Source organism: Nipponia nippon, unplaced genomic scaffold (genome assembly GCF_047370975.1).
Source record: "Nipponia nippon isolate SJK-2023a ecotype South Korea unplaced genomic scaffold, ASM4737097v1 scaffold_6, whole genome shotgun sequence".
Classification (NCBI taxonomy): Eukaryota; Metazoa; Chordata; class Aves; order Pelecaniformes; family Threskiornithidae; genus Nipponia; species Nipponia nippon.
In genome coordinates, this window is record NW_028262380.1 from 16,230,287 (window position 1) to 16,255,963 (window position 25,677).

General features: G+C 43.3%; 1 protein-coding gene across 7 annotated transcripts in view; it reads right to left on the reverse strand.

Moving 5' to 3' along the window:
- Positions 1 to 18,937: 18,937 nt before the first annotated feature.
- The window catches only part of BOD1L1 (biorientation of chromosomes in cell division 1 like 1), a 38,971-nt gene continuing 32,231 nt past the window's right edge, over positions 18,938 to 25,677 (reverse strand). For 3 of the 7 annotated variants that reach the window (XM_087736092.1, XM_087736091.1, XM_087736090.1), the window contains 5 exons: positions 24,261 to 24,295; positions 24,062 to 24,146; positions 23,462 to 23,615; positions 21,568 to 21,711; positions 18,938 to 20,356 (listed from right to left, as the gene is read on the reverse strand). In XM_087736092.1, coding sequence (XP_087592218.1) covers positions 20,248 to 20,356; positions 21,568 to 21,711; positions 23,462 to 23,615; positions 24,062 to 24,146; positions 24,261 to 24,295 — 527 coding nt within the window. In that variant the 3' untranslated portion in view covers positions 18,938 to 20,247. Of the gene's footprint in view, positions 20,357 to 21,567; positions 21,712 to 22,506; positions 23,282 to 23,461; positions 23,662 to 24,061; positions 24,147 to 24,260; positions 24,296 to 25,677 lie in introns of those variants that run through there. The other 4 variants (XR_015699611.1, XM_087736093.1, XR_015699612.1 and 1 more) reach the window with 4 other exon arrangements.

Consider the following 25,677-nt stretch of genomic DNA (forward strand, 5'->3'; position numbering starts at 1 on the left):
CCCTCTCGCCGCGCTTCGGCCGAGGCGGGCGATGAGCGCTGCAGCCCGGCCCCGGGGAAGGGTCCGGTCACGGTGGCGGGGGAACGGGAACAACGCCGCAGGCTGGCACGCGTTCGATGCGTGCTGCTCGGGGAAGAAACGGCTTGTTTCGGGGTCTGCCGGGGACGGCGGCGCCGCGCCGGATCGGGGATGATCGGGGATCGGGGCCGTGTGCGCGGCGGCGAAAGCGCCCCGAGTTCCGGCCGCCCGCCTCGAGGGTGTCAGCGCAGAACAGCCTCGGCTGGTTTTCAAACTGGGCTTCTCACCGGTTCGCTCGTTTAAAAGCGTGGCCGATTTTATGTTAGGGTCGGTCTTCGGCCCCCGGGGCTTTTAAAGACCGTTTTAGGAGGGCGACTTCTCGCCGACTAAAGACTGCTTTCCTTGAAGCGATGCTTTCCCTGAAAGAAAATGGCCCTAAACAAGAACCTTTTGGAAACTATTTCACGCACGTGAATTGTATAAAAGCGACTCGTTGCCAAAACAGCAATGTGCCCCCAAGCATCATGCTTGTCTTTATTTCAGACATTATTGGCATTCTCAGAGCGAACAGAAAAATCCCGGCGAGGGTATCAGGCACGTCCACGAGAAATGAAGTGCCAGGGCTTCGCGACCGTGATTTTTTTGGTGCTGGGGAGACGCGGCAATGTAACGAGGCAGGGCATGTCCAAATGATACCCCCAGACTCGGCTTGGCTTCGTGAGCCGCGCTGGCAGGGTGCTGACCTGCTCCTCCGCGGGCGTGCGCCCACCTCCAGCTTTTCCCCGCTTGGTCCCGCAGAGACGAGCGCCTGTTTGCAGTAGACCACGCAGCCACGATAATTGATTATCAACGACTCTGACAGGAATTAAATGTTTTCAGTCATCATTCTTACCCGGAAAATAAATTAATAAAATGAATAATCCCGCTTTCACACGCAGGACGAAGCCGGAGAGCACCTTTGCGCGACTGAATGAGAACAAGCTTTATCCTTCTGCACAAATTCAGCCCGTTTTAATAACCTTGCTTGGACTCACTCATTATCCCTTTTTCCCACCCAGGTATTTCCCGGGAAAGCCATCGCTTCTGCCACCCAAGACTTCGGTGCCACGATCCGCTCAGGAAATATCCAAAGGGGATTTTTTTTTTTTTTTTTAAGAGCTGGAGGGGAATAAGAGGCATCTGGGGAAGCTGCGAGAAACCCACTTACGAGGAGATGTGTAGGCGGTGTGGGAAGGGTGTCCTGTGCGGGCATTTTAAGGGATGCTAAACAGCCGAGAGATGAAAATTGGGGTCTCAAAGGAGATGCGTGGACGGAGACGTGGGGAGAGGGGAAGGGCTCCGCGCTTCTAAGGGGAAAGGCTGGAGGTGCGGGTCGCGGGCGTGGGCTGGCGGCCGGAGAGGGGCTCTGGGCTGCGGGCACGGCGGAGCCGGGGAGCTCCGGGCAGGACCGGCAGGGGCAGCTCTCCGGCCTGCGCTTCTTTTTTCGGGCTCTGCTCAGGTGCGGCGGAGCGCCGGGCAGGCGGCAGGGCCGGCGGCCGCTCGGGGCCGGGGAGCGGCGGGGCGGGGGAAGGGGCGCTCCCCGCGGCGCAGCCTCCCTCCGGCTCCGGCGCAGGCAGCTCCCAGCCCGCGAAGTCCCTGATTTACAAGGTTTCGCGTCCAAGCTCTTGGAAATACCTGCGGTTAGTTTACAATGGCTGTAATTCTTTGCTAATTTAGCCAGCTCCCTCCCTGCCACCTCCTTTTCTTTTCTTCTTTCTTCTTCTTTTTTTTTTTTTTTTTTGTTCTCTCCCCCTCTCCCGCCTCCCGGGGCGATCTCTGCGCCCTCTTCCCGACCAGCAAACTACTGTTTGGGGGAGGAAATGCCTGGGGAGGAGGCCGGGAGGAGAGCGAGCAGCAGCGGGGTAAGGCGGAGGGGAGCGGCGGAGGGGAGCGGCGGAGGCAGGCCGGGCAGGGCCGTCGGTCCCGGGGCTGCGGCGGCCGGGGGCCAGCTGGGTGGTCCCGCCGCGCCCGCCCTCCAGCCCCGCCGCGGGAGAGGGGCAGCGGGAGGGAGGGAGGGAGGGAGGGAGGGAGGGATGGGGGGAGCGGCGGCCCGGCATTGCTCCTCACTGACCGCCCGGGCCGGGGGCTCGCAGTCGGGCCCCGGCCGCCCGCAGCTGGGGCAGCACCGGAGGGGAAGGGCTCCCCGGGCACGGCGTGCGGCGGGCACGGGGCCCCCTCCGAGCGTCTGTGGGAGAAACTGGGCGCAAAGCCTCCTCGCAGGAAAAGGCTCGGGGGGGACGGGAGGAGGCAGCGGGCTGGGCAGCCGAGCGGGTAGGGCAGCGCCTGAAACGGGGACGCCGGCGGAGGCACCATGCCCTCCTTGCCCCCACCCCGGTAAGGGCTCCGCACCCCCCCGTTCCCCGCGGTTTGGAAGCAGCCAAAACCCACAGATTGTGTCGGATCCGCCGTTTTACAGACGCGGGGAAAACCCAACCCCCTCCGTGCCCCAAAACCGCCTCTCCCTGCGCCCACCGGAGACCCCCCGGCCCCTGATCCGACAGCCCGCGGCGGAGCCCGGCTCGCCGCCCCTCGCCCCGCCGGCTGGGAGCGGCGGCGGGCGGGCCGCCCCGCGGCGGAGCCGGCCCGGCGCTGCCGGCAGCCGGGCTGCCCCACCTAGAGGCGTCCCCGCCGCACTGCCCGGCCCCGGCCGCCCCTCGGGGCTGGCGGGTTCGGCCGCGCTGCCCAGCCCCGGGCGCCCGGCGGGTCCGTGGTGACATCGGGGTGGGCCAGGGCAAGGCCACCCCATGTGGGGTCAGCGGTGAAAAGGCACAGCCCCAGCGCCCTGTCCCAGTATCCAGTGACCAAGCGTGGTGCGGGCTGGGACAGCGGGAGCGGAGCCTGCCCAGCTGCAGCGTGAGGTGGCTTCTTGCAGTCACCTGAGACGTTTTTCTTTCCAGGTGTGAGGAAACTCGCCCGCAGAAGTGGTGCACATGGTGCAGGGAAGGATGTGTCCTGCTTCTTCGGCGTCTTACGAAAGCATCAGGTTAACATGCAAAAGGCGGCACACACGTATGTGAAGAAGGTGGCAGCAAAACCTTAAAAGAGCCTTTGTAAAGAGCGCACATCACATAATGTTGTATAAAAAACCTAGATGGTCCCTGGGTGGGAGTAGCTCACACTGGGAAAAGGAAACGTTATAACCTTTCCTTCAGGGTAGGATTTGCCCACTCTGGGAAATTCCTTAGTGATGTGACCCCCATGTGTGCCGGCTCTTGGGAAGGCTAGCCAGGCTGGCTCAGGAAGGGCTCCCACCTCTGCCCCGGCTCTCTGCCACCCTGAGCCCTTCTCAGCTCTGAGGCAGGCCAAAGAGTTTCATGGCCCGGGGCTACCCCACACTGCAGCCCTCTTGGCAGTGCTTCCCAAAGCCTGCATGGGGGTAATACCTTTGCTATACCTAATCAGAGGTGATATTTTTTTTCCCAGAGAGAAGCTGTCTCCCCAAACTTGTCTCTAGTTTGCCTCTCAATATACATACAGAGATGCAAATCCTTGCAGAATCTCCTGCTGGGTCTCCCAGGGCTTAGGTGGAAGATGGCAATGGTACGAACAGTGCTTTCTCCTACAAGGAATTTTCAGCCCCTGTGACTCTGTTCGTGATGGGGAAGATTTGGTTCATGGTTTTTACCTCACCTGTGCTCCTCTCTGGCTGTGCAGCAAAGGCACACAAATGTGTCCCGGACAACTCGCTGGTTTTGCAGGAAAATCTCAGATCATCTGCTTTTGAACAGGTCTTGACTCTATTTCTTAAATAATAGCAATCTATTGCCAAGTAAATGTAACGGTACCTACACAGTAGGTGACAGCTGTGCATCTCTAAACCAAGTTCTGAGCAGGACTCTGCCATGCGCCTGGGGAGGGACCTCACGTAAGCAACTCTCAGCCTTCAAATTGCTTTTTGCAGTTGACCTCAGGACCCTGTGTTGTTGTTGAGCTGTCAGCTGTAAGACGCTTACGGACTTCCATGAGAGGACATACCACCTACAATTAAGAGAAAAATCTGAATGATTTTTAGAATTCAACTGAATAATAAACCTGTGCAAATATAATCCTGACAATGAGAAATTTAACCTTACTGACTTGACAACCTCTTAGCAAATTAGCTCAGTAGGTTTTACTAGCTGGTTTGCAATCCCCTTCTCTGCTCATATTCCTTATATGGGGAAAAGCCCGTGTCCTTTAAGGCTGGGAGGCTCACACACAAACATTCCTATAGGAGTTTACAACCAAACTGAAAGAAATGCTTGAATTTTGCTGGTTGCGTATATACAGTGACATGATTTTGCCCAGTTTTATTGCTCAGAGCTGCTGTTTGTGGGAAAAACAACCCAAATCTCCCTCTTGTTGCTTCATCTTCTCTATAAAAAGTGAAGGCTTGGTATGCAGCGTATCAAGCACGAAAACAGAACTACCAACATTTCTTTTCACCGCATAGCAGTTTCTTTCCTGAATTATTCCTCCTTGCAAGACCCTGAAAAGGAAAAGACATACGGACTATCTAATCATCACGCTCCCAAGAAAGAGTGAAGACGTACGGTCTTTTCCACCGCTTAATGCCAGGAGGCCACTAGCTGCGTATGCGTGGAGAGCCCTGTCCCACGACTGTGTTCAGCGGAGACCATATTTTGAAATAAATCTTCTCTTTGACTCTTTCCTTATTTTTATGCTGCATTTACTACTACTCCAGTAAATGGCTATATATTCCTTGTCTTCTGACATATTTATTTATAGGACAGAAATTCAACCTGGACAACATCAACTTGATTTACTAATAAAAAGGAAACCAACATAGCCAAATGGCCAGATGCATCTTGTAGTCATTAATTAAAGCTTTTGAATTTTTCTGTGAAATAAATATTGTGATATTTAGCCCCCGTATTTAGCTTTTTATCTGTTTCAAGCAATTTTAAAAGGAGGGTGTAGTCTATTTATTTGCACTCTTTGATAGAAAAAATGAAGTAGAAAGAGATTGAATGGCTTATGCCAAAGTCATATATGTGCGTGTCATCCATATGGTATCTGGTCTATCTACTTGTTCTGAATTTTTCCTTATTATTTGCTAGAACATTTTAATGAATATTCACCATATTACAGTAGACGCATTTGCTCTGTGCAAGTCTCTAGGCTTTTAAGAACACTCATAGCACAGATTAATCATTTGATGTTTATTTGGTACAACGTCATATGAGGTCCAGGATTCCTTTGCCATTGCTCCTCAATCTATAAATAAGTAATAACCTTTCCTACTTTTTGTTTGAAATAGTTGAGCTCACTTTTCACGTATGATGGACTAACTTCGTAATTAAATCAATGGCTATGTTGGGGTAACATTTAAATATTTTTATTACTTCTGACGCTTAGGTAAATCAAGTAAGCCTGCCGGCTTCTCAGGATGCTGGAACTGTTTACATTTATAAAGTGATTTCACATCCTTGTCTGAGAGTCACATCTTTATTGATAGCAAGTCAATAGTAATTTTATATTAATTTTTCCATCTCTTTATTATTCATATCAGGAGTAGACACCCATCAAAGGTAATATCTGGGAGTGTTTGGGACTTATCCATTATAAATTTACATAATCACCAATTACTCAAAAATTTCAGAATTTGAGATCAAGGGCTCATTTGTTTCACATCCGCCTCACACTGAATAGGAAGCCTAAACCATGGAGACAGGACATGGCATTTCTGTGCACGTCTTGGGCGGGCTCTTGCGTGCAGTGCTGGCTGTCGGGGGGTCTGCTCTAAGAAGCAGATCTGACTCAGGAGCTCCAGTACCAGACTCAGGTGCCTCAAACACGACGTGTTGCAGAGATGAGACTCATGGTACGTCCGTCCTGTTCTGGATCATGGCCTATGCGATTAACTTCATGTGTCTGAAGAGAGATCAGAGGTGTGAGTTCACTCGGTAATTGCACAGGGTGGTTGGTCTGGTTCCTGGGAGCGTACCCATCCCTCCGTTGAGCAGAGAGGGAAGCCAGGAGGGTTAGACCAAGCATCTCGCTCCACGGTAGCTCCATTCTCTGAAGGTACCCCAGCCTCTCTAAGAACTTTTTGACACCTCTGGTGGAAAACAAGGCCCCCAGCTCTACATGCTGTGTGACAGGGGAGTCCACGCCTGGAGCTGCCTTACACAGCCACAGTGTCGGCCTTGCTGCAATCCGTGCCCAATAACCCGTGGTGGAGCAGCCAAGCCAAGCTGTTTGAGCACAGAGACCTTGGATCTAGTGTTGGGTTTATGAAGTTAGGGCAATTAGCAGGTTCACTGTGTGAGTTGTTTCCACTGGCAATGATTTTGTATGTACAGTGACCGTACATTTCATCTGAACACAGCTTTTACATTAAATCACTAATTCTTTTGGCTTGCTCAGTGAGAATACAAATACTTACATAAACTTCACAAATAGATTAGTGACTGTTTTGTTCAGTTCACACGCAAATTTAATTGGCTGCCTGAAAATTAGCAAACATGACAGAAGTTGTCTGCAGGCAATACAGATATTGTTCATATCTTCTGTGTGTATCTTAGAAAATAGAGACTCTGAACATGTCAATTATGGATGACTACAAATATGCACCCTGTCTTGTCTCTATGACACTCATTTTTCTGCTTTCAGAATTCCCATCTTCATTAGCGTTGTCTTCGCCTAAATTTAGAGATTCGGGGTTATAGGTTGTCTCTTCCCGAACATTTTTATGGTGCTGAGGGGAGCACAGCCTGAGTGGGTTCTCAGGGTATTCCTGTCATAGAAGTAGCTATTTCTGTAATTTATTAGCCAGACACCTTTTGGGATTTACCTTACAGAAGAAAAAAATATTAAGGCAGATGACAAAGAATAAAAATGTGCAATATGACAAAAGCGGTTTGCACCCTACTCATTACATGAATGGGAGTAAATGATTTGGTTGAAGAAGTCTCTAAGGACTAAAGGTCTCCCGTGACTTAATGGAAAACTCTTGCGATGTGAGAGGGGCCAGACATGTGGGTAGACAAAATGTCAGTTATGAATCCCTCAGAAACCCAGTAAAGTCCTTTTATTTCTCCAGGAGGTTTTTCACAACAAAAGGATGCAGAAGTCTGCCTGCAAGTGAGATGGGGAAGGCAGAGGAGTGCTGGCTGGAAGGACATTTTGGTAATACTTTCAAGATGGCAAGCTGTGATTTTCTGCACTATGGCTGAGGTTATTGGCAAGAGGAATAAGAGCTTTCTGCTCTCCCTGCTTGGGAAAGAGGGTAGTGCATGGTGTGGCCTTCTGGTGCTTTATAGTATTGTCTGTATTTTATGAGAGCTGATTAAAAACCCCATACTTTTCTCTATACACTCAGCATTCCAACTCCATATAGGACCACTGTAGAATGCTGCCTGTAGGAAGCATTAAAACCCGTTCTTCAGCCAAAAATGTTGCTGTCAACTGTCTTTCCGTATCTCTGGAGGACTTCTGATGTGGCTATATTTCTTTCACATCGCGTACACTTTGTGCAACACCTCTTTGTCAAAGGGACTCCTTTTGAGAAGGGTTGTGCAGGGGAATGTGCTATTTTGCATTAGGTATGCTCCCTCATCAGGAAATACAACTCTTAACAAAGCAAAGTATTATGCTTCATAGCTCCAAAACGATGTCTGCAGTACAGTCTTCTGCAAAATACGCAACAAAGTCCTTGTAGTCTAAATGGCAATACAAGGAGATTAGACTACAAGGACTTTGTTGCATATTTTGCAGAAGCATTGTATTGTCACGATGATTGTCTGGTTGACTGACCATCCCAAACAGCAATAGTATATATGCACACTGATCAGTTGTGCTCCTGTTGATATTCATCTCTCTGACGTTGCCCATAGTTATCATGGAGGGGACAAAAATCATCCAAAGGCAAAGGACCTTCACATACAATAATATTTCATTCACAGGGTTTAATTTAGCTATTTTAGTGGCTCCTCAAGAGCTAACTGCAGGAAATCTCTGCAGCCATAAGGTGTGTTGACCCTGAAGCCCTGAGAACTGCTGGCAGACTCTGGAGGAGCGGCAGCACCCTTGGAGAGAAGAGCTGACATCCCTGCAGTCTATGGGGGCCATGGCATGGAACAACTTCCACTTTCCAAGCACAGATGCCTTGCTTCTTGGTTTGCATTTGGCCAGGCACACTACTACAGCTCCTAGAGCTGCTTTCTAATGCATGGTGACTTCAGAGAAGCAGGCCTGGGCAGGTCATGTAACTGCTTTGGTATAAGGTAGCAGCTGCTTTTATGGAGAGCATATTAAATGTCAGAACACCTGGATAATGAAATAATAAGACCCTTTCAGTGAGGAGAAGACAAGACTACCAGCTGTGGAGCTGAAAAGTAGCCTGTCATCCACAAATCAATGTCATGACAGGAGTTTGTGCATTGCTTCGTTTCAACAGCCGTAGCCCTTTGGACATGGTATGTGGTAGTGGTATTTCTCATGAACATCTCAGTGCCGTACTCTTGCATTTAATAAACTCCTTTTCAAAAAGTGTTGATACTGAGCCCCATGATAAGACCAGCTTATGAAAATATTGGGATGTTAATGGCTGTAGCTAGCTTTGATATGCATCCCTTATCATGTGCACTAGCATCTGGGCCCCAGCTGACATATAGAAATCCCCTGTGCATTTTCTCCAAGATGTAGAGAGTGTTTGATGATTTCCTTCAAGAACAGGCTTTATTTTCCCACCTGCTGGCTCAGCTGGTGTTGGATGTTGACTCCTTCCCAGTTCTTGCTTGCTGGGTCCTGGGAGCCTGAAAGGTGATTCCGTCACATCAGAATTAACTGCAAAAAAAGAGGAATAAAGATGGTTAATGAAAAGGGGATTGTAATTGCTCTAATCGATATTTTCACAACTTCTCTTATCTTCTTTACTCTCAGCAGCTAGTAAGAGTATATGTAAAGGTCCCTTAGACTGTGTCTAACCTGTCTGGATGTCAGTACGTCCATGTACTTTTGCCATCCACAAAAGTTCTTGATCATGGTAAGAAGATTGAGAGGAGGGAAAAATGGAGTTAAATGAAAGACTTTTGAAGAAATAAAAGGAGGACATGGGCAGAGGGAGAGGTCAGGGCCTACCTGATCCAAGAGTATGCAACAAACTGATGAGAGAAAGGAAAAGAAAAGGGGGAGAGGAAAGGAAGGGTGAACCGAGAGCTGAGAGGGACCCTGTGAGGGAGCTGGAGGGCATGGGATGGGAACAAATGGACACTGAGCAGCGAAAGACAGGTCAGATCAGAAGTGAGGACGGAGGGAGTTAGACTGGAAAAGTGCTAGAAACAGGGGGCTGGAAAATGAGAGAAATGGGAAGGTCTGGGCAAGGAAACTGTGGCTGGAATGGATAGCTTCCATTAAACCTCCAAATCTTGTTCTTCGAGTTTGATGTGCCTATAAACATAGACCCATGTTATATGGAATTTAATATGCATATATTGTATCTATAAGCATAAGACTAGATGGATTTAGATCTATGCATGGTACGCTATACACTATATTCACGGATATAGAGTTGAAAAAAGGTGTTCCTGCCAAAACTGGTGACATCTTAGCCGTGCTGATCCGTGCAGCGCAGCAGCTCGGGAGCTGCTGGTGGACGGGCAGGTCAGGATGTCCAGGCAGCAGTGACCCCAGGACCCATGCCAGCCCCTCATTGCTCCTCTGTCGAGCCCTTATGGCTCTGGTCTAAACTGCCCCCAGGCTCTGGGTCCAGCCAGCAGCAGGAGAGGGGTCGTGCCTGTGCCTGTGAGTGTGCGCCGTGCACGCTGAGCTACCTGGCAGGCACCCGTTGCCATCTAGTGGCTATTTTAGGACTATCTGTGCGTGGAAAGCAATTTTTTTCCAACCAACCTGCAACCCAGCAATTGCTTTTCTAGAGAAGATTTGCACGATTTGCCCCCCAAAGCCTGCTGAGCGACTTGCACAGAAACAAAGGGTCTGATGCACGTAACAGCAAACGTGCTGCCCTGTCTGTAGCAAGCACAGAGTTCGGCCTTGCGTTACAATCAGGCAAGTCACTCACCGGCTTTCTAGGTGTGGATTTTGCAGGAGGAGAAGGCTGGTAAAATCTCAAAACCAGCTGAGTGAGACCTCAGCCCTGCTGGGAAAAGGCTGGCTCCCTTACTGGCAAAACGGCAACGCTTCCAAGGAGTTCAGCAGCACCAGGATCTTCAACTCTCGCTTATAATAATTCTGGCCCCGAACAGATTATTGGAGCATGCTGAAAGTTTTTCTTATTATATTTTAGTCTATTCACCCTTGCCAGATCCCAACTAGACCAAGACATGATATTCTAGCTGTTGGGCAAGCACAGAGCAAATATTGGTCCAATGGATGTGTTGCACTTTGGCTCCACACCATCTCTCTCCCTTGGTCAATGAAAATTGAAGAGGTGGTGCCGATGGGCTGTTTGAAGTCTGATGCCCTTGAGCGAAAACAAAAGTAATTGGATGTCTTTCCCTTTTTTAAAAGCTGCCAGTCACTTTCCCTTTTTTTTTTTTTTTTTTTTTTTTACAGAAGAAGAGAGGTGATAAAAGCTGACAAAATTTGAGAAAGCTGTGAAAAGAGGGAGAGGAGCAAAGGAGTGAGTTCTGGGAAGGATGCCCTGCATTCACTGGTGTCTTTGAACAATCCCATTATCTCAAGAAATCAAATGGACAAATCCCAAGAGAAGAATTAGGTGAATTTACTTAGAAATGTAAAATAAAAAAATTACATTTTGTTATTTTCTTAAAAGGGAGACCTCTGTGAAGGAATGGAAGAATTTTTCTTCTCTGTCTTATAGAGTGCCTCAGTACAACACATCCCCACGCTCAGTACTGTAGTAATGTTTTCTTGTCTTTGTGTTCACTTGTGATGGATTATTCCATTTTGGATTATTGCCATTGTGGTATATAATCATAGTAGCAAGTATTATCCAATTTTACTTTAAGTACTTAGCACTTACCCTGAGCCTATTGCTGTTTTCAGAAGCAAAACTTCCCCAATTCTGAAAATACAATAAAATTGTATGAACATCTACTATGAAGTTATAATGGTAACTGGACAGTGTTTTGTTCATACAAGAAAAATGAAGCTAGCAATATGTCTGTAACAGTAAAGCTTTGTGAATGTGCGATACGGCACAGCTGCCTTTCTCCTTTCTTGGCTATACTTGACGAGGCTCCTTGGTCTGTTAGCTCCAGGTTAAGGCAAACTAATGTATACCTGCAAAGCTTGACTGCAGGGCAAAAATCTGAAGCCTTTGTATGAAAAAAGAGTCAGAAAAAAAAATCTTAACAGTGGACCCCCCCCTCTATTTTTTTAATGCAGAACACTTTCCTTGTTTTATATGTTTATTTCAAAGCAGAAGAAAACTTTTCTTTATGCTTCTTTCTAAAATGAAGCTTTCATGTTGCTCCTCCTTTTCTTTTTCTTTTCTTTTTTTTTTTTCAGTGGGGAAAGAGGGAAAGAAAATGTATGAGACACTGAAAGCTGAGAACAAAAACGGGTTTGATTTTTGAAAACAGAAAAGTAACAAAACTAGATTAAGCAAAATGCAAGTCTTCAAGGGAGTAGTGCCCTGCTTAGAGATACAGTCGTATAGGAAATAAAAGGCATAAACTGCAACAGAGAATTTCATGTTAGAAAAAATGTTTTAAATCTAATATCAGCAACAAGGGTTAGGTGACATGGGGGATTGCCATCGCTGGAGATCTGTAGAGTCTGGTTAGACATCACATATTTGGAATAACCTGGAACAACCTGCCCACTGAATCAGCTGGTCTTTGCCTCCTCCCAAGGCTGGCTACCAGGCAGCTGACTTCCAGAGGTGCTGGTGCCAGACCGTCATAGAGAAATGAACCAACTAATTACGACCTCCAGCCCGCTCTTTGGCAGTCCCATCACACCTACCGCTGCAGGGAGCGGAGAAGGGGAAGGGTACAACCTCCCCACGCTTCCCCTGGGCCCAGCAGCCCTTCATGCATATCCCTGGCGGCTTCTCTCTACCACCTTCATGCCCAGTCTCTGTCACCCAGCACTCCTCTGATCCAGAAAAGGAGCTGGCATCTCACTGGGAGCGTGCCCAGGAGTGCGGGAGTCCCGTTTTACTTTGATTAAAGCTTTCCCCAAAGGGTATTTCCTGTGCTTGAGGGCTGAATAGAGCTCTAAGTTCAAAATTAGTTGAAATGAGGTTTTATCATCAGTTTAATTTTTTTTTAAGTGGCCTTATATTGCCTATTTACTTAGCCTGAAAAATCCTGGCTGAATAGAGTTAAATAAGCACTATATTACTGAGCAATTCTTAGCTCTTGTTTATATAAAAAGAGCAGAGTGAACCTATCATTGTCTGAAAGGAAAGTCACATTCCAGATCTCTGCTTGCTTTGGGCACTGAAGCAGGAATGACTATTTAATTCTAACATTTTTAAATTTATATGCTGGAACTGGTGTTGGAGTATCATGAATGTGATCACTGAGCATTTTTCTCTTATGTATTCCTCTTTATTCATTCATCTTAATATATGTTGACTTACGTAAATCATTGCATAGCATGTGTGACACGTTACAATAAAATCTAGAAAAGGAAGGGACATCATTAGAGGGTTAAGTTGTCCAGCTGACAATAAGACTGATAGCTTTGATATTCCTCTGTTATTCTCGATTACATCCTCAGTACGTGCACAGAGGCACAGCCGGTGCCTGTGCTGTCTGGCTGTGTGATCAGAAAAGGAACCGTGTTTAGAAATATGGCTCAATTTTGGTCCATTCGCTAGTGGTTCGCTAGTGAGGGAGGGCCCAAATTACACTGAAATACATGGTAGAGCTTTTTATACTTCAGCTTTATTCCCACTGGCTGATTAAGCCAGGTAAGAGGTGCACTTTGCGTGTGGTTTCGCTGGAGCCAGTATAAACATTGTCCTTCCGTGAGGAAAAGCCCCAAACAGAGCTCGCTATGACTGCAGCAGGTACGTAATCTCCGAACTGAACTCACGACTGACAGAAAGGTTTGTATTTCCCCAGTGGAAATCATATTTATTTTCAGTGTATTTGGTGACATTAGAGATCAGGGATCTCAAACAGCTTTTCTACATTACAGAGGTCCTTAGCTTGCTGATAAGAGACGGTGGTGGTGAGGACAGAGATGCACACCCACAGTACACCTGCGTCTTACACTCACTGTTAACTCTCAGCAGAGTTATGTTAGTGCCTGGGAATGCTCAATAAATAAAAGCTAAGCTAACAGTAAGCACAGGGGTGACATTATAGCCACCAGTCCCAGCAAAGTACTTCAGTACTTGCTTTTCACCTCTACTTTCTAGTCTGTGTCTGCTCTACCCATCGTATCCTGCATAGCGTAAGTTTTTTTACATTGTACTAATAAAGATCTCGATCTCAGTGCTAGTAGGGATCAGTAAAGTAACCCAGTCTGTCCTCCTGCATAGTCTAGGTCATTGGTTGCCTCTCTTCTCATTTCTACATCGCATCCACACTGAGGTTGCAAGTTTCACAAGCGGCGGTTGTGAGATGTTGAAAAACGTAGTACATCAAAAAGCCAGTAACATCTCCCCCTGCTGCTCCCACTTTCCCTTTCAAGTGCCAGTATATCTTACTGCCAACCCAAAACAAATACACAAAATAAACAATAAAACCTCATTGTTGGTGATGCTTTCTGTTTGTTCTATGAAGGCTTTTTAAAATAATCTTCACATAAGCTGTTTCCAACATGGGAAAACTGAGCTGCCCTGACCTAGACTGTATCGCTAGAAAGCAGCAAAGGAAGAATTTCCACAATGCTGAAGAGACAGAGAAACAAGGGGCCTGTGATTGTAAGTGGATTTATATTAATAATAGTTAATATCGTGATATCTTCCTTGGAGGTAGATACCCATTGGGTATCACACCACCTCAGCAGGAATCCTGCACAGTGCCCGGGGAAGCAGCCAGGCTAACCAGGTGCCTGGTGAGATGTCCAAGTTGGACAAACAACCCTTCAAGGTCTGTTTTAACACCTAACTTGGGGTGAAAGGAGATGCCTCATCCTATTCAGGAGCCACAGATGTGAAGCCTACCTTGGCATTAAAAGCCCAACCATTTCTTTTTGACAAACATTGAATGAGACAGTGGTACATGTATACCCCTAACATCCATCTCCTCAATATGCTATGGACTGGAACAGTCATCTGGAACACGGACAGTGAGATCCGGTCCCTAGCTCCTGCTTCAGCAAGTAGGACGTGTCATGGGATGTGAAATATCTTAACAGGAGAGAACGTAGCGCCCACCTTTGGATACCCTGCAGCTTTGCCCTCCTGAGACATGTGGGTTCAAGTCCCCCCATGCTCTAACCACACCATAAAAAAAGCCTTCTTTCTTTGTGTCTTTGGAAGAGAGGCCAACAAAGGTCCATCCTTGGTGAAACCTAAGCAGAGGGTAGGTATCATCTTCCAGCACTACATGCTTGTCCTTGAGGAGCTAATCCTAGATGTTTCCTTCAGGCCAGTGCTGTCAGCTTCCAGGACAGCTTGCTCAGCTTTGTGGATCACGTCTGAGGATCCAAGTCTCCTAATACAGGAAGCTTTAATGCTTCATTTGGATTCCTAACTTCTTCAGGGAGCCAGCTGGCTTAAATTGAGATGTTTCAACATTAGATCCAGTTCAATCTTTGAGCACAACCCCAGCCTTTACATCAGTTGTAGAAATGGGGCTTCAGTTCCTAAAGAACCCTGAAAAATCCTGTCCCATGTCAGAATTTAAAGCATCCCACTAGGGGAAAACCCATCATACCCCTGCAAGACATTTCACTGTTAAACTACCTGCATGCTGAGAAGTGATGCAGCACGTTATAGCTAGTGTAAATTTCTCTGGCTTCAGCTTTCAAAAACTACATGATCTCTTCTTGGTACATGGTAGATGGCAAGGATCCCTGACTAGTTGGATAATCCATGCTTCTTGCAAGAAGCCTCCTTCTTTTGTCACTAGGAGAAGATAAACCCCACAAATTAGCCCACTGTCCATTTATACACCAATTACTTGATACAGAGGTGCCATAAATGCATGAGAGCTAATGGTGTGCCTGGATGATCAACTTAAGTGTACCCAAATCCGTGGTACAATGGAAGGGTGATCCCAACCCCCCTCTCTGCCACATGGCCACCTTCTTTGTGCGGGCAGCAGTAGTTGCACAGCCCCACCAAGAGCTGGTTTAGTAGACTGGCCACATTAAAAACTGATCTGCAGTTTTGTTTTGTAGAGGAAATTTCAGGCTTCCCGGTCCAGCAGTCTGTGACTGTGTAACTCAGCACTGGCATGGAGGAAGGCACTGGCCAAGGGGCAGAAGAAGAGGGAAGGTGAAAGGTGCCTTGCAATCACAGTCTGACCATGAAACCCCACCCTCGGTTAATTAATAGCACAGTCAGTGCCAAAAATTCCTGCCCTACTAAGTTACGGCCATTTCAAACCATATTTTTCTTTCCCAGTTGTTTGGCAAGAGTGTTATGTTCCTAGCTTTAAATACAGCTATCTAGGGACTCCCAGAGAGACATTTATTTTTATTATATTTTTTCTTTTGGACTTTATTCACAAAGCCAGCAAGGATAAGAGCTAAAAAGCTGAGATTTGAAAGAAGAAGGGGGTTTAAATCAGAAATAGCCTTTCAAGGAATTTTGGTGAAACATCAGAATCTGGAAACAAAACTAGAATGTAGATAGAATTTCCTTGGTGTTTAAACTTTCATGTTTTAGTAGAAAAAACACCCTGCTTGAAACAGGCCCAGGATTTTTGAGAAGCTGATGGAAGTAATGGAGTGTGACGTACATAGCTGGGACAAGGAATCTACTGGAAGAAGCGAGCACAGTATCTTTAAGAAGGTGCCAAAACCTGCAGAAGGCTGACATGGGCAATTTCCTCTGAACTGAAGCTACAAGCAAATGAAATAGATGGAAAGCTGCCGAAGTCGTGAAGGTAAGAGTCTTCTCAGCTGGTATATGAAATGACCGAGCAGGCAATGTTGAGAATACCTGTTATCAAGAGCTTGGAGAAGGTGTATGCTGTATGAATGTGCAGTTATCTTTGTTGAGATGTTCACATTAAATCTTAAAACTGAAAACATTTCACATGGAATGACTTTAATAGGAAGAGAACAAAAATCTACCAGTTAAATTCACTCTTTACAATATAAAGAGGTACAGCTTCAAGGAAAGCAAACGCTGCTTTGGAAGGACATGTAGGAGTCACTCAGTGTATGCCAGCTTCAGGGCAGCAATCATCTTCAGACCCGTCACTCTCAGCATCACAGAGGTCCCACTACCTCTTCCAAAAGCAAGGAGTGACAAAAGTCTGCAGTGGCAAATGATCTTTTCCCAGTGCAGAACTTGGTACAGCTATCAGCCTTTGACCACTTTTAGTGTTGGCACCTAAGCCTGTCTTGGACTTCCATCACAGCGGACATCTGTTGACAGTCACTGTGACCAGGAGCACTTGCTGCTCCTGGTTGCCGAGTTTTATGGGACAAATTTTTACTGAGTTTCTGGACAGATGAAGGCAGCTCAGGACAGTATGCAGCCTCTGAGTGATCGGGGCCAGAGGTTGCTCTGTACACACGATGCTCTCAGAACATAGGCTGAGAGAGAAGAAACGGTGGACGTGTGTATTTGGGATGGATGTCACAGACTCAAAAAAAGCCCCAAAAAACAACAACTGAGAAGTAGATGTTACTAGAGAAGCTATTGGAATAGAAAACAGAGGCATTCAGAGATCTGCCAGCATCAGCAAAAACTTTGCCCCAGCTGCTGAGCGCACCTACTGACTTTGGATCAGGTTCTAGAGGGAAATTTCACCAGTTGCAAGAGTCACAAGCTTGCCAGACCCCATCAAAAAATGAAAACTGCAAATGAACTTCTACTGATGACTGTTTAGTTGGTTTAAAAACAACACCACCACAAAAAACCAACCAAACAAAATCTATTTGTGTGATTTAAAAATTTATATGGTAGATAACCCCATAGTATTTTAGGTTGAAGACAGTAAGGAGATGTAAATAACCTTTAAGTAGAATGCACTAGAAAATATGAAGAGATACTGACAACTAGCCAACAGTCAGCTGGTTAATACAGGCAGCTGAGGTATGGTAAGGAGGACTCAAGTTCTTGTTCTGTAAAACTCAGCAGGGGGCCTTGAACTTCGTCTTTCACCAGGACATCTCTGGTTCACTCAGTATTTTAATATTCAGAGAGATGAAACATTTCCAAGAGAAGGAAGTGGAAGAAAAAACAGCCACTATAACATAAAAAAATAGCCAAGTGGTTTAGAAATTTATTTGGTTTGCAAAGTAGCCATGTTCTTGCACTAAAGGTGGCAACAAACTGCCTCGAACAAATCTTTCCATGGAACACTGTCAGGACATTCTGTTTCATCATGGTGCAAGCCAGTATTTTTTTCCTGAACTCTCTTAAATTTGCAGGGGGTAGGAAAGCGTAGTCGTTTTATACATACGTCAAGGTTCAAGTTGGCCTGCAAGCTTAACTTCTGAGCAAGATGGATGTGCCTCCTGCTGCACCCAAGGGAAAACTTATTCCTCCAGCCCCCGTCCTTCCTTGTGCTCAGGAAGGGCTCTGGGAAACAGTGTGTTTGAAAGACTTGGAAACTGTAAACATTCAATGTCCAAGTTATGCTTAAATACAGCAGACCACTACTGTACCTGTAAAGTATAATCGCAATTTAGATGACAGGCACTTCAAACTACCAAGCAAAGAAAAAAAAATTCCAAACATGGATTGACAACGATGTGGCCTGGCAGAAATGCCTATTTTGTTGACAAGGACAAGAAGCTCGTGTTCTCATATATCATGCAGCAAGTAAAGTGTGCATAAGTTAAAAGTTTGTGGAATTGGCACTTTTTTCCCCCTCCCTTTAAGTAAAAGTGGCTCTCTTGCTGAAAGATAATCCCTTTAATGCCTTCATATTATGGAATAATTTAATGAATGATCGAAGATACATTCCATAGACACGAGGATTTTCCTAAATGTTAGTCCTAAGTGTTATCCATCGCTAAGGGGAAGGACAGCAGAAGATCTTATAGGAGGTTAGCTCCGAGAGACTGCCATTGATCTTCAGGGTTGGATTTCTCTACTGAGATCGCTGGACAACAGACAGTCAAGAGGATCTGACACAAGTAGGAGCTCCGTCAATCATAATCCATCAGAAGAGATGTGCCTGTGAAATAGGCAAATATAAACCGTACCGTGGCAGGAGAGGTACTACCCGCAGAGAGAGAGAATAAATGAGACCAACGTCCAGTTCCTTAGGAACCTCCTGAGCAATCTCACAACCAAATTCAGGTGTAAGGAAACAAAACCAGAACAGATGCAGGGAAGGACTCCAAATATGATAAAAAAATCTAGAAAGCACTGACTGGAAACAGTTCAGCTCATTTAGCCTTACAAAGGCTGAGAAGAAATCTACAATTTTGGTCTATGCATACCGCAGGGGGCAAAGGGGAAAAAAGGATAAAAAAAAAAAGGAAAAGATTCAATTTCTCCTGCAACTGCATATGAAGAACTGCATAAACGTTAGTGTTACTAATATATACATATATATCAGCAGTATGTTAGCAAGGTATGTATTAGCATGGCAGCAGAGTTAAGGTAGAAATCAAAAGGAGCTGATTTTCAGAGCAAAGAGGTTTTCTTTTTTTAGACTCAAGTTTGCGTAGGAAAAAAATTATGTATGCACATGCTTTTATAGCATACTAAGCTGGGTAAATGGTTAGGTCCTTTCCCTTCTGTTTATATACCTAAAATATAAGCATCTGTAAAGATTTAAAGACACTAATCAGGGTTAAAGCTCATAGATATGGCTCCAACCAAACACATTTGTAAAAACAAGTTCCACAGCAATACAATTAAAGGATAATAAAATATGGCAACTCGGATTTTTGGCAAACATTTTATAATTTTTATATAAAAATCTCAGTAAGAAACCAAGCAGAGTATCTGACGGAAACATCTGCCTTACAATAAGTTCAAAAAAACCTCACAAAAGAAAACAAGAAAAAAAAGAAAAGTAAAATTCCAGCCCCCCAGAATCCTTTTTAATTATAAACCAGAATATCAACAAAACACTTAAAATAATCTCAGATTGTTTGGCAACTCATCACATCATAACAAGAGACACATTTGATCATAAGAAAAGTTTAACTTTATATACAACTTCACTTGAACATTTGCTCTTACCAGAGTTAATATACATTAAAAAAAGATTCTGGCAATAATACCAGGTTCTATTTTTAATACCTGTGTATAAAATGTAACATAAAATGCTGAAGCTCTATAGTTAGGAGAAGTAACATTTGATTTCAATGGGTCCCTCTTTGTTGAAAAAGACAAATACTGAAAGAACAGGTGTTTAGTTGCAAAATAAAACTGTTTCATTTCAGGGTAGTGTTGGCTGACTGTGAATAAATCTAACCTAATACTATTTATTTCTTGAGGTTGGTAGTAAATTCACAAGTGAAAATATAATCTAGTAAGATTACATTTTAAATTTTATACTTTGTCACAAATGTGAACAGAAAGGAGCCAAGTTCTTTTCACTATGCTAAACTACTTTAATGCATGCGAGAAAAATACTTTACCAACTGTTTGAGCATATTTTAGAGAACTTCAGGTTTTAGACAGCCCTGGGGGAGCGGAGGGGAAGTTTCCTACTGACATCTGCATAGAATGTAAAATATATAATTAAAAAAAACCTAAAGTATATACTAAAGTTTACAGACCAATGCTTTCCATATAATAAATAAAATGTCCATCATCGATTAGATTCATACACAGAGTAAAATACAACCTATTTTTACAAGTTTATATACAAAGTGTATTAGTAGGCCCAGGGGTGCCTCATGGGTTGGAAGCATCTGCATTAGCATGTCACATTGGGAAACCCCAACTTTCCAAGTCAGTGATAAAATATATAACTACTTTGTTTTTCATTCAGATACAAAGTAAACTTATTTTTCATCTGAAATAAATGTACATAATATTCTGTATAAACAATAGTTTATAAAGCTGTTTAAAATGTAACTTAAAAGTACTGCATTGATTAACTTAGAGCTCTGAAAGAAGCACGTGCAAATCCCTTTGCTTTAAAAAAAATAGAAGCACAGATGTTTTTTTTTTCTTTTGACTTTTCCATGAACAGTACTAGCTGGTAAAGATTATCGTTTTGCTTTCTTTACTGGCGTCTCCTCTGTTTTCTGCTGGCCTTTTCTCCGTACCACTGTTGGGCTGTCTTCCCTTTTACGCTTGGTAGACTGCACCTTTAACCTGAAAAACATTAATAATAATTATTTTAACAACGGTAGGACCTGTAACACAAAAAGGGTGGTCAGGCACAATCCTGTTTAGAGGATGGAACTTAATTGTCCATCTGATGAATTACCAGAATGTATTATTTAAAAGCTTACTACTAAAACATTATAAGCCAGCACAGACCACAGGGAGACCTTGCACAGTCCCATCACATCTTAGCAGGATGCATACTAATTCTGTATGTTGGAAAGTGCTCCAGACGCAGAAGTTGGAGCTAGAGCTCTCCTCCTTCCTCCTCTTTCTTTTGGAAAGACTTGTGGATTATAACAGAATATAATGAACCACATTATCTTGTACCCTGTCTCACAAAGACAGAAGAACAGCAATAGTGGCTTAAGTCTTGCATACAAAAGAGGGAGTGAAGGGCAGACATCATGTACCCTTATCTCTATTTAAGCATCCATATATAAGCCCACCACATCTCAGCCACAGCCAATTACAAGTGTGGCTTAAACTCTTGGCCATTCATAACCATGCAAAGAGCTTAACAGGAGGTGAACTGTGACAGCTGATCAGTGCATGACACATGCTCCGAGGTTCAGTTTGAAGACATTGCCACATTTCAGAGTGGATGACAACTAAAGGTATTTGTCATATAACCTATTTTACAGGTAAACTACAAGATGAATAGCAACTGTGCATCACTTTTATTACTCCCTTGAGATTTTACACTGTGATCGCAACTTTAAAAATTAAAAGTGTACTAGGGACGGAGGGAAAGGGAAATATTTTTGAAACTTGATATAAGGGCTCTCAGAGTTTCTCCTCTTTTATCAGCTGATCTTAGAAAGATCTTTGAAGCATTAGAATCATGTCATCCTATATATGTTGCTTTAACCTGAACTACAGCTACTCTTCCCCCCATTCAGGAAAGAATCACAGCTGAAGTTAAAATACTGCGTAACAGCATTTTCAGATTCTCCCAAGAGGTTTCTGAGGATGGAAAGAAAAAAATTCTAGTCTTCCAAATGTTAAAGAAAGGAAGAAAAAGAAAAAACGTAAACAGAAGAAAATCCTTTAAAAGCTTTTATATATCACAAGAGAACAGAACAGAGCGAAGCTAGACTGCTGTTCAGATTTTGAAGGAATATATTACATATAAGGAAAGGATCAATGTAGTGGCTTCCAAAACAAATAACAGAAGTGGATTCAACTTTAATGCTTACTGTGTCAATGGAGGAGATTTATTAATTTTTGTATCACTTGGAGATCTTTTTTTTGCTGCTAGGTTCTGTTGTTTTCTAGGAGAAACTGAACTTGGACTGCTGCCTTTAGAAGTTGCACGTGTGGTTGGCTTGCTGGGCTGCTTTCTGTAATACAAAAAAAATGATGAATGTATATGTAACAAAATACTTTTACCAAGTCACTTTCTTCTTGCATTCCAAGTGCAGAAAATTAAGACTGCACAGTATTTGCAACAAGTAAATCAAAGTTGCCAAAAGAAACAGTGAAAAAACACATTTGCATGCTTCAAGACACAAACTGCAACGCCGAGCTGTGCATTTTCATATCTAATGTAGAATCAAAAGGCTGCTTTACTGACAATATTTAGTATTTAACTAAATAAAAATCCTAGTTCCAAATCTGCAATAATTCTGGTACATAATTGTCCATGTTTAAAAAATACAGCTTGTAGAACCAGCAGAAAAAAAAAGCAAAAAGAAGCAAAGGCGAACGGGCTGCAGAAGAAAAGAGAATTTTCTTATCCAGTGTAAAGAAAGAACTCATATTAGGTTCAGTATCCACCAGTTCAGAAACATGAAAAACTGGTTACTGGCAATCAACTTCATAGTTTGGAAAACAGGTTACTTAAGTCAGAAAAACTGATAATCCAGCAATGCTGAAGTTGAAGAAGCAGCCCCTTCCACAGAATTATTCCAAATGCTACTTATAAAATGTGGACTGTTTGCAGCACCTTAAGATAGATAGATAGAGATGCTTTGTTACAGTCAGAGCTAGAAAGACAGCACTGGAAATCTGAGACACAAACAAATCTATAAATAAAAAAATAGATGTTTCCACAAGCAATCAGAATGCAAACACTAATATCTAAACTTTTATTACAATTTTAGAGTTAATTATGTGAGACTAAAGGAAGTACCTTTGCCTTTACCGAAACAAACCTGTTGTTTACTAAGTGGCAGTGGTAAACCTTTGGCTTTTATTTAAATGAAGACTACATAACTACTTTCTGATTCAGCTCTGAAATGATGAATTCAAGAGCATACTGTGAGCACTGCTTCAAATCAGTCCCAAAGGCTAACATATAATACGATATCCTTAGGAATGAATTACATCCAATGAATTTACAGAAATCTCACCGTGAACATAAAACCAAAACCTAGACTCCAATTCTGTTCTGGAAGGCAGCAACATGAATTAAAACTTCCCAAAGTTGATATCTTTCTTTGTTTTGACAACAAAGTCAAGAGGATGAGCTATGCTATAATTCAGTTTGCCTACAAAAAGGCAGACCTATGCTAAGGGAGATGAAGAATGGCTTCTTGAAAACAGAACTCTTGCTACCACACTAGTCTTTTGCAGTACGATTGCTTTCTGAGCTTGCAGATCACCATATTAGAAATTAAATCCTCCAGTACTGGAGATTCATATATTTAACTGGGATAATATTTGGAAAAAGAAATGGACATGGATAATTATATTTTCACCTTGTTCCAGCTCCAAATATCAAACAGTGAATTGCACAGTCAAGTCAGAGGTCCCTTTTTACCTATCGGAACTAAGTACCCTTAGACTCAACTTCTGAGACATCACTAGGATGAAGACTGCCAATAGGATCAATTCTTACCTTCAGACATATTCAAGTACGTCTTTTGAGACCCTAACAGTTTCCCCATCTCCCCTTTTGTCTTTTCATCCCTAGAAGAGCGGTACTAGAATTAGAACCAAAATTATTTGGGAAGCTCTCATCAATTAAAAAAAAAAAAAAAAAAAAAAAAAGAAGGCAAGCAACAACAACAAAACCCCCTAAACCAACCCCACAACAACTGAGAACAATGTAGAAAAAAGCCTGCTGTTGGTGTCTCTACACGCAGTTACCTTTGAGCCTCTAATCTTGTGGCTGATCTAGTTGTGGCCCCAGAATGTGCTTCATCATCTTCCTCACCATCATCATCTTCACCTTCCTCCTGCTCTTTTAGTTCATCTTCAGAAGACGTTAATTTCCGACGTTTTCTTTCTGGCTCCAGTGTTTCTGTCCATGTAAAATTTTACACATGTGCTATAATTTTCCCAAAACCCTCCAAAAGGATATGGACACTTAGTTTAGAAAAGGTATTCTATTCACAAATCCCATTTTAAGTAAGTAATTTTCCATTTCTTTTATGCTTCAATATTTTTAATTCAGGCTTGTTTGACTTAATCTTGCTAACACATTCACCATAGTTTACTTATGCAGCTCATAGCCAGAATTCATAGAAAATTCATGAGGTTTTATAGAAGCATCTGGGATGCAGCAATTCTGACACGAGATTACAGCAATTTACACATATTTACATAATATTTACACTAGCTCTAACTCAATGATTTTTCCTCAAGAAAGGAAAATTGAATAAAGCTTATCTTGTTGCTATTAGTAAGCAGAAAGGCACAGTAATATCTTCTCATTGTGTTACGAGTAGCACAGTTTCACATTTTTACCAGTTTCCTCTGATTGAACCAGAGAACGCCTGGGCTTTCTTCCCCTTTTGCGCACAATCATTTCTGCTTTCTCAGCTTCATCTTCCTGAAAAAATAAAATGGAAGCAAGTAAAGCAAGAACAATTTAATTTAAATAGAAGACAGACATTTTTCATTACATAATGCTTAGAAACTTACAAATGAAAATAGCTGTACTTACATTTGTTGTTTCTTTCTTATTAGATATGTCTGTACCTAAAAGAAAGGAAAGAACAAAACTTAATCCTGAACTTCAAATCTTTCACCCATCAGTTTAAAAAGGAGTTCTTTCAAACTCTGTCAACTTTGCATAAACATTACAGAAGCTCAGAAAACATTTAAAGTCTCTATCTAATTTAGAACATGGCTTTGTTGTATTTCGTTATATACAGAGACTGGGACAACGATTAATTTTCTTTTTTTTAAAGTAGTAAGGCTTTATATGACTGACATTATTTATTGCTTTGTTGCATATGCTGGTTTGTTTTAATGGAAAAGCAAAAAAGTTACTTGCCCCTTTTAACTAATTGTCAACCAATTACAGAATCACAGAAAAATTTAGCTTGGAAGGGGGCTCTGGAGGTCATCTAGTCCAACCTCCATGGCTAAATTAAGTGATCTGATCATACTGCTCAAGATCTTGTTCAATCCAATTTTGAAAGCCTCCAAGAATATGGTCCCTCCAGGCAACCTGTTCTAGTGCTTAACTGTGCCCATGGTGAAGCACCAAGATGGCTGTAGCTCAAAAATACAATATTTAAAATCTGTCTAATACCTGGTATGCAAATTACGTGACTTTCTCCATTCAAGTACTTCTTACTTCCAATTCAGTACTTCTTACAGACTGGCCTGTGCATGTTAAAATACATTTATAACCCTACCACCCATGTCTCAACCCGGCCTCTCTCCACGGTACATGCTTAGCACTTCTACCCTCACTCTATGATAAGAAAGAGATTATTTTACAAAGCTTTTGAGTTTTGTCAAATGGAATTGTCTGCAACACTGCAAGGATAAAAGTCCTTATCAATAGAAGGAGAGAAGCAACCTAAACAAAAGCAAGTTTTTATACCTTTTTTCCCTGCCATAAAATTGCTGCCTATTTTTGTTTTCTGAAAGCTACACAAAAGACGACAAGCTCTAAACCCATCACCAATTAGACTGATAAAACAAACAGAAGAATGTCAATGCAACAGATCAAAAATAGATCTCAAAGAGCAGAAACATATTCTAAAACTCACACACAAGTTTTTTAGAGTTCCTTTGTTAAGGTTACAGGGAAAAACTTTTGCACAAAAGCAAGTGAAATAAAATGCAAAGATGTTTAGCTATTCAATAAAGAAATGCAGTAAAACATGGGACTGTAGGACTGTCCGCTGCATTAAGTATTTTACACAAGTCTAACATATAACTAACATTTACTAGTTCTGTTGTGTTCAAAAAGACAGATACATCAAAATTCTCGTACATTTTGGCAAATTTGTAGCAAAATGGTTTTTGATTCAAGACTACTCCACGTGAGTACAAGACATGCCTTTATTAACAGACACAACCCTCTCTTTAGAATGTGAAAATGTAGTACTTTTCCTTCAAGATAA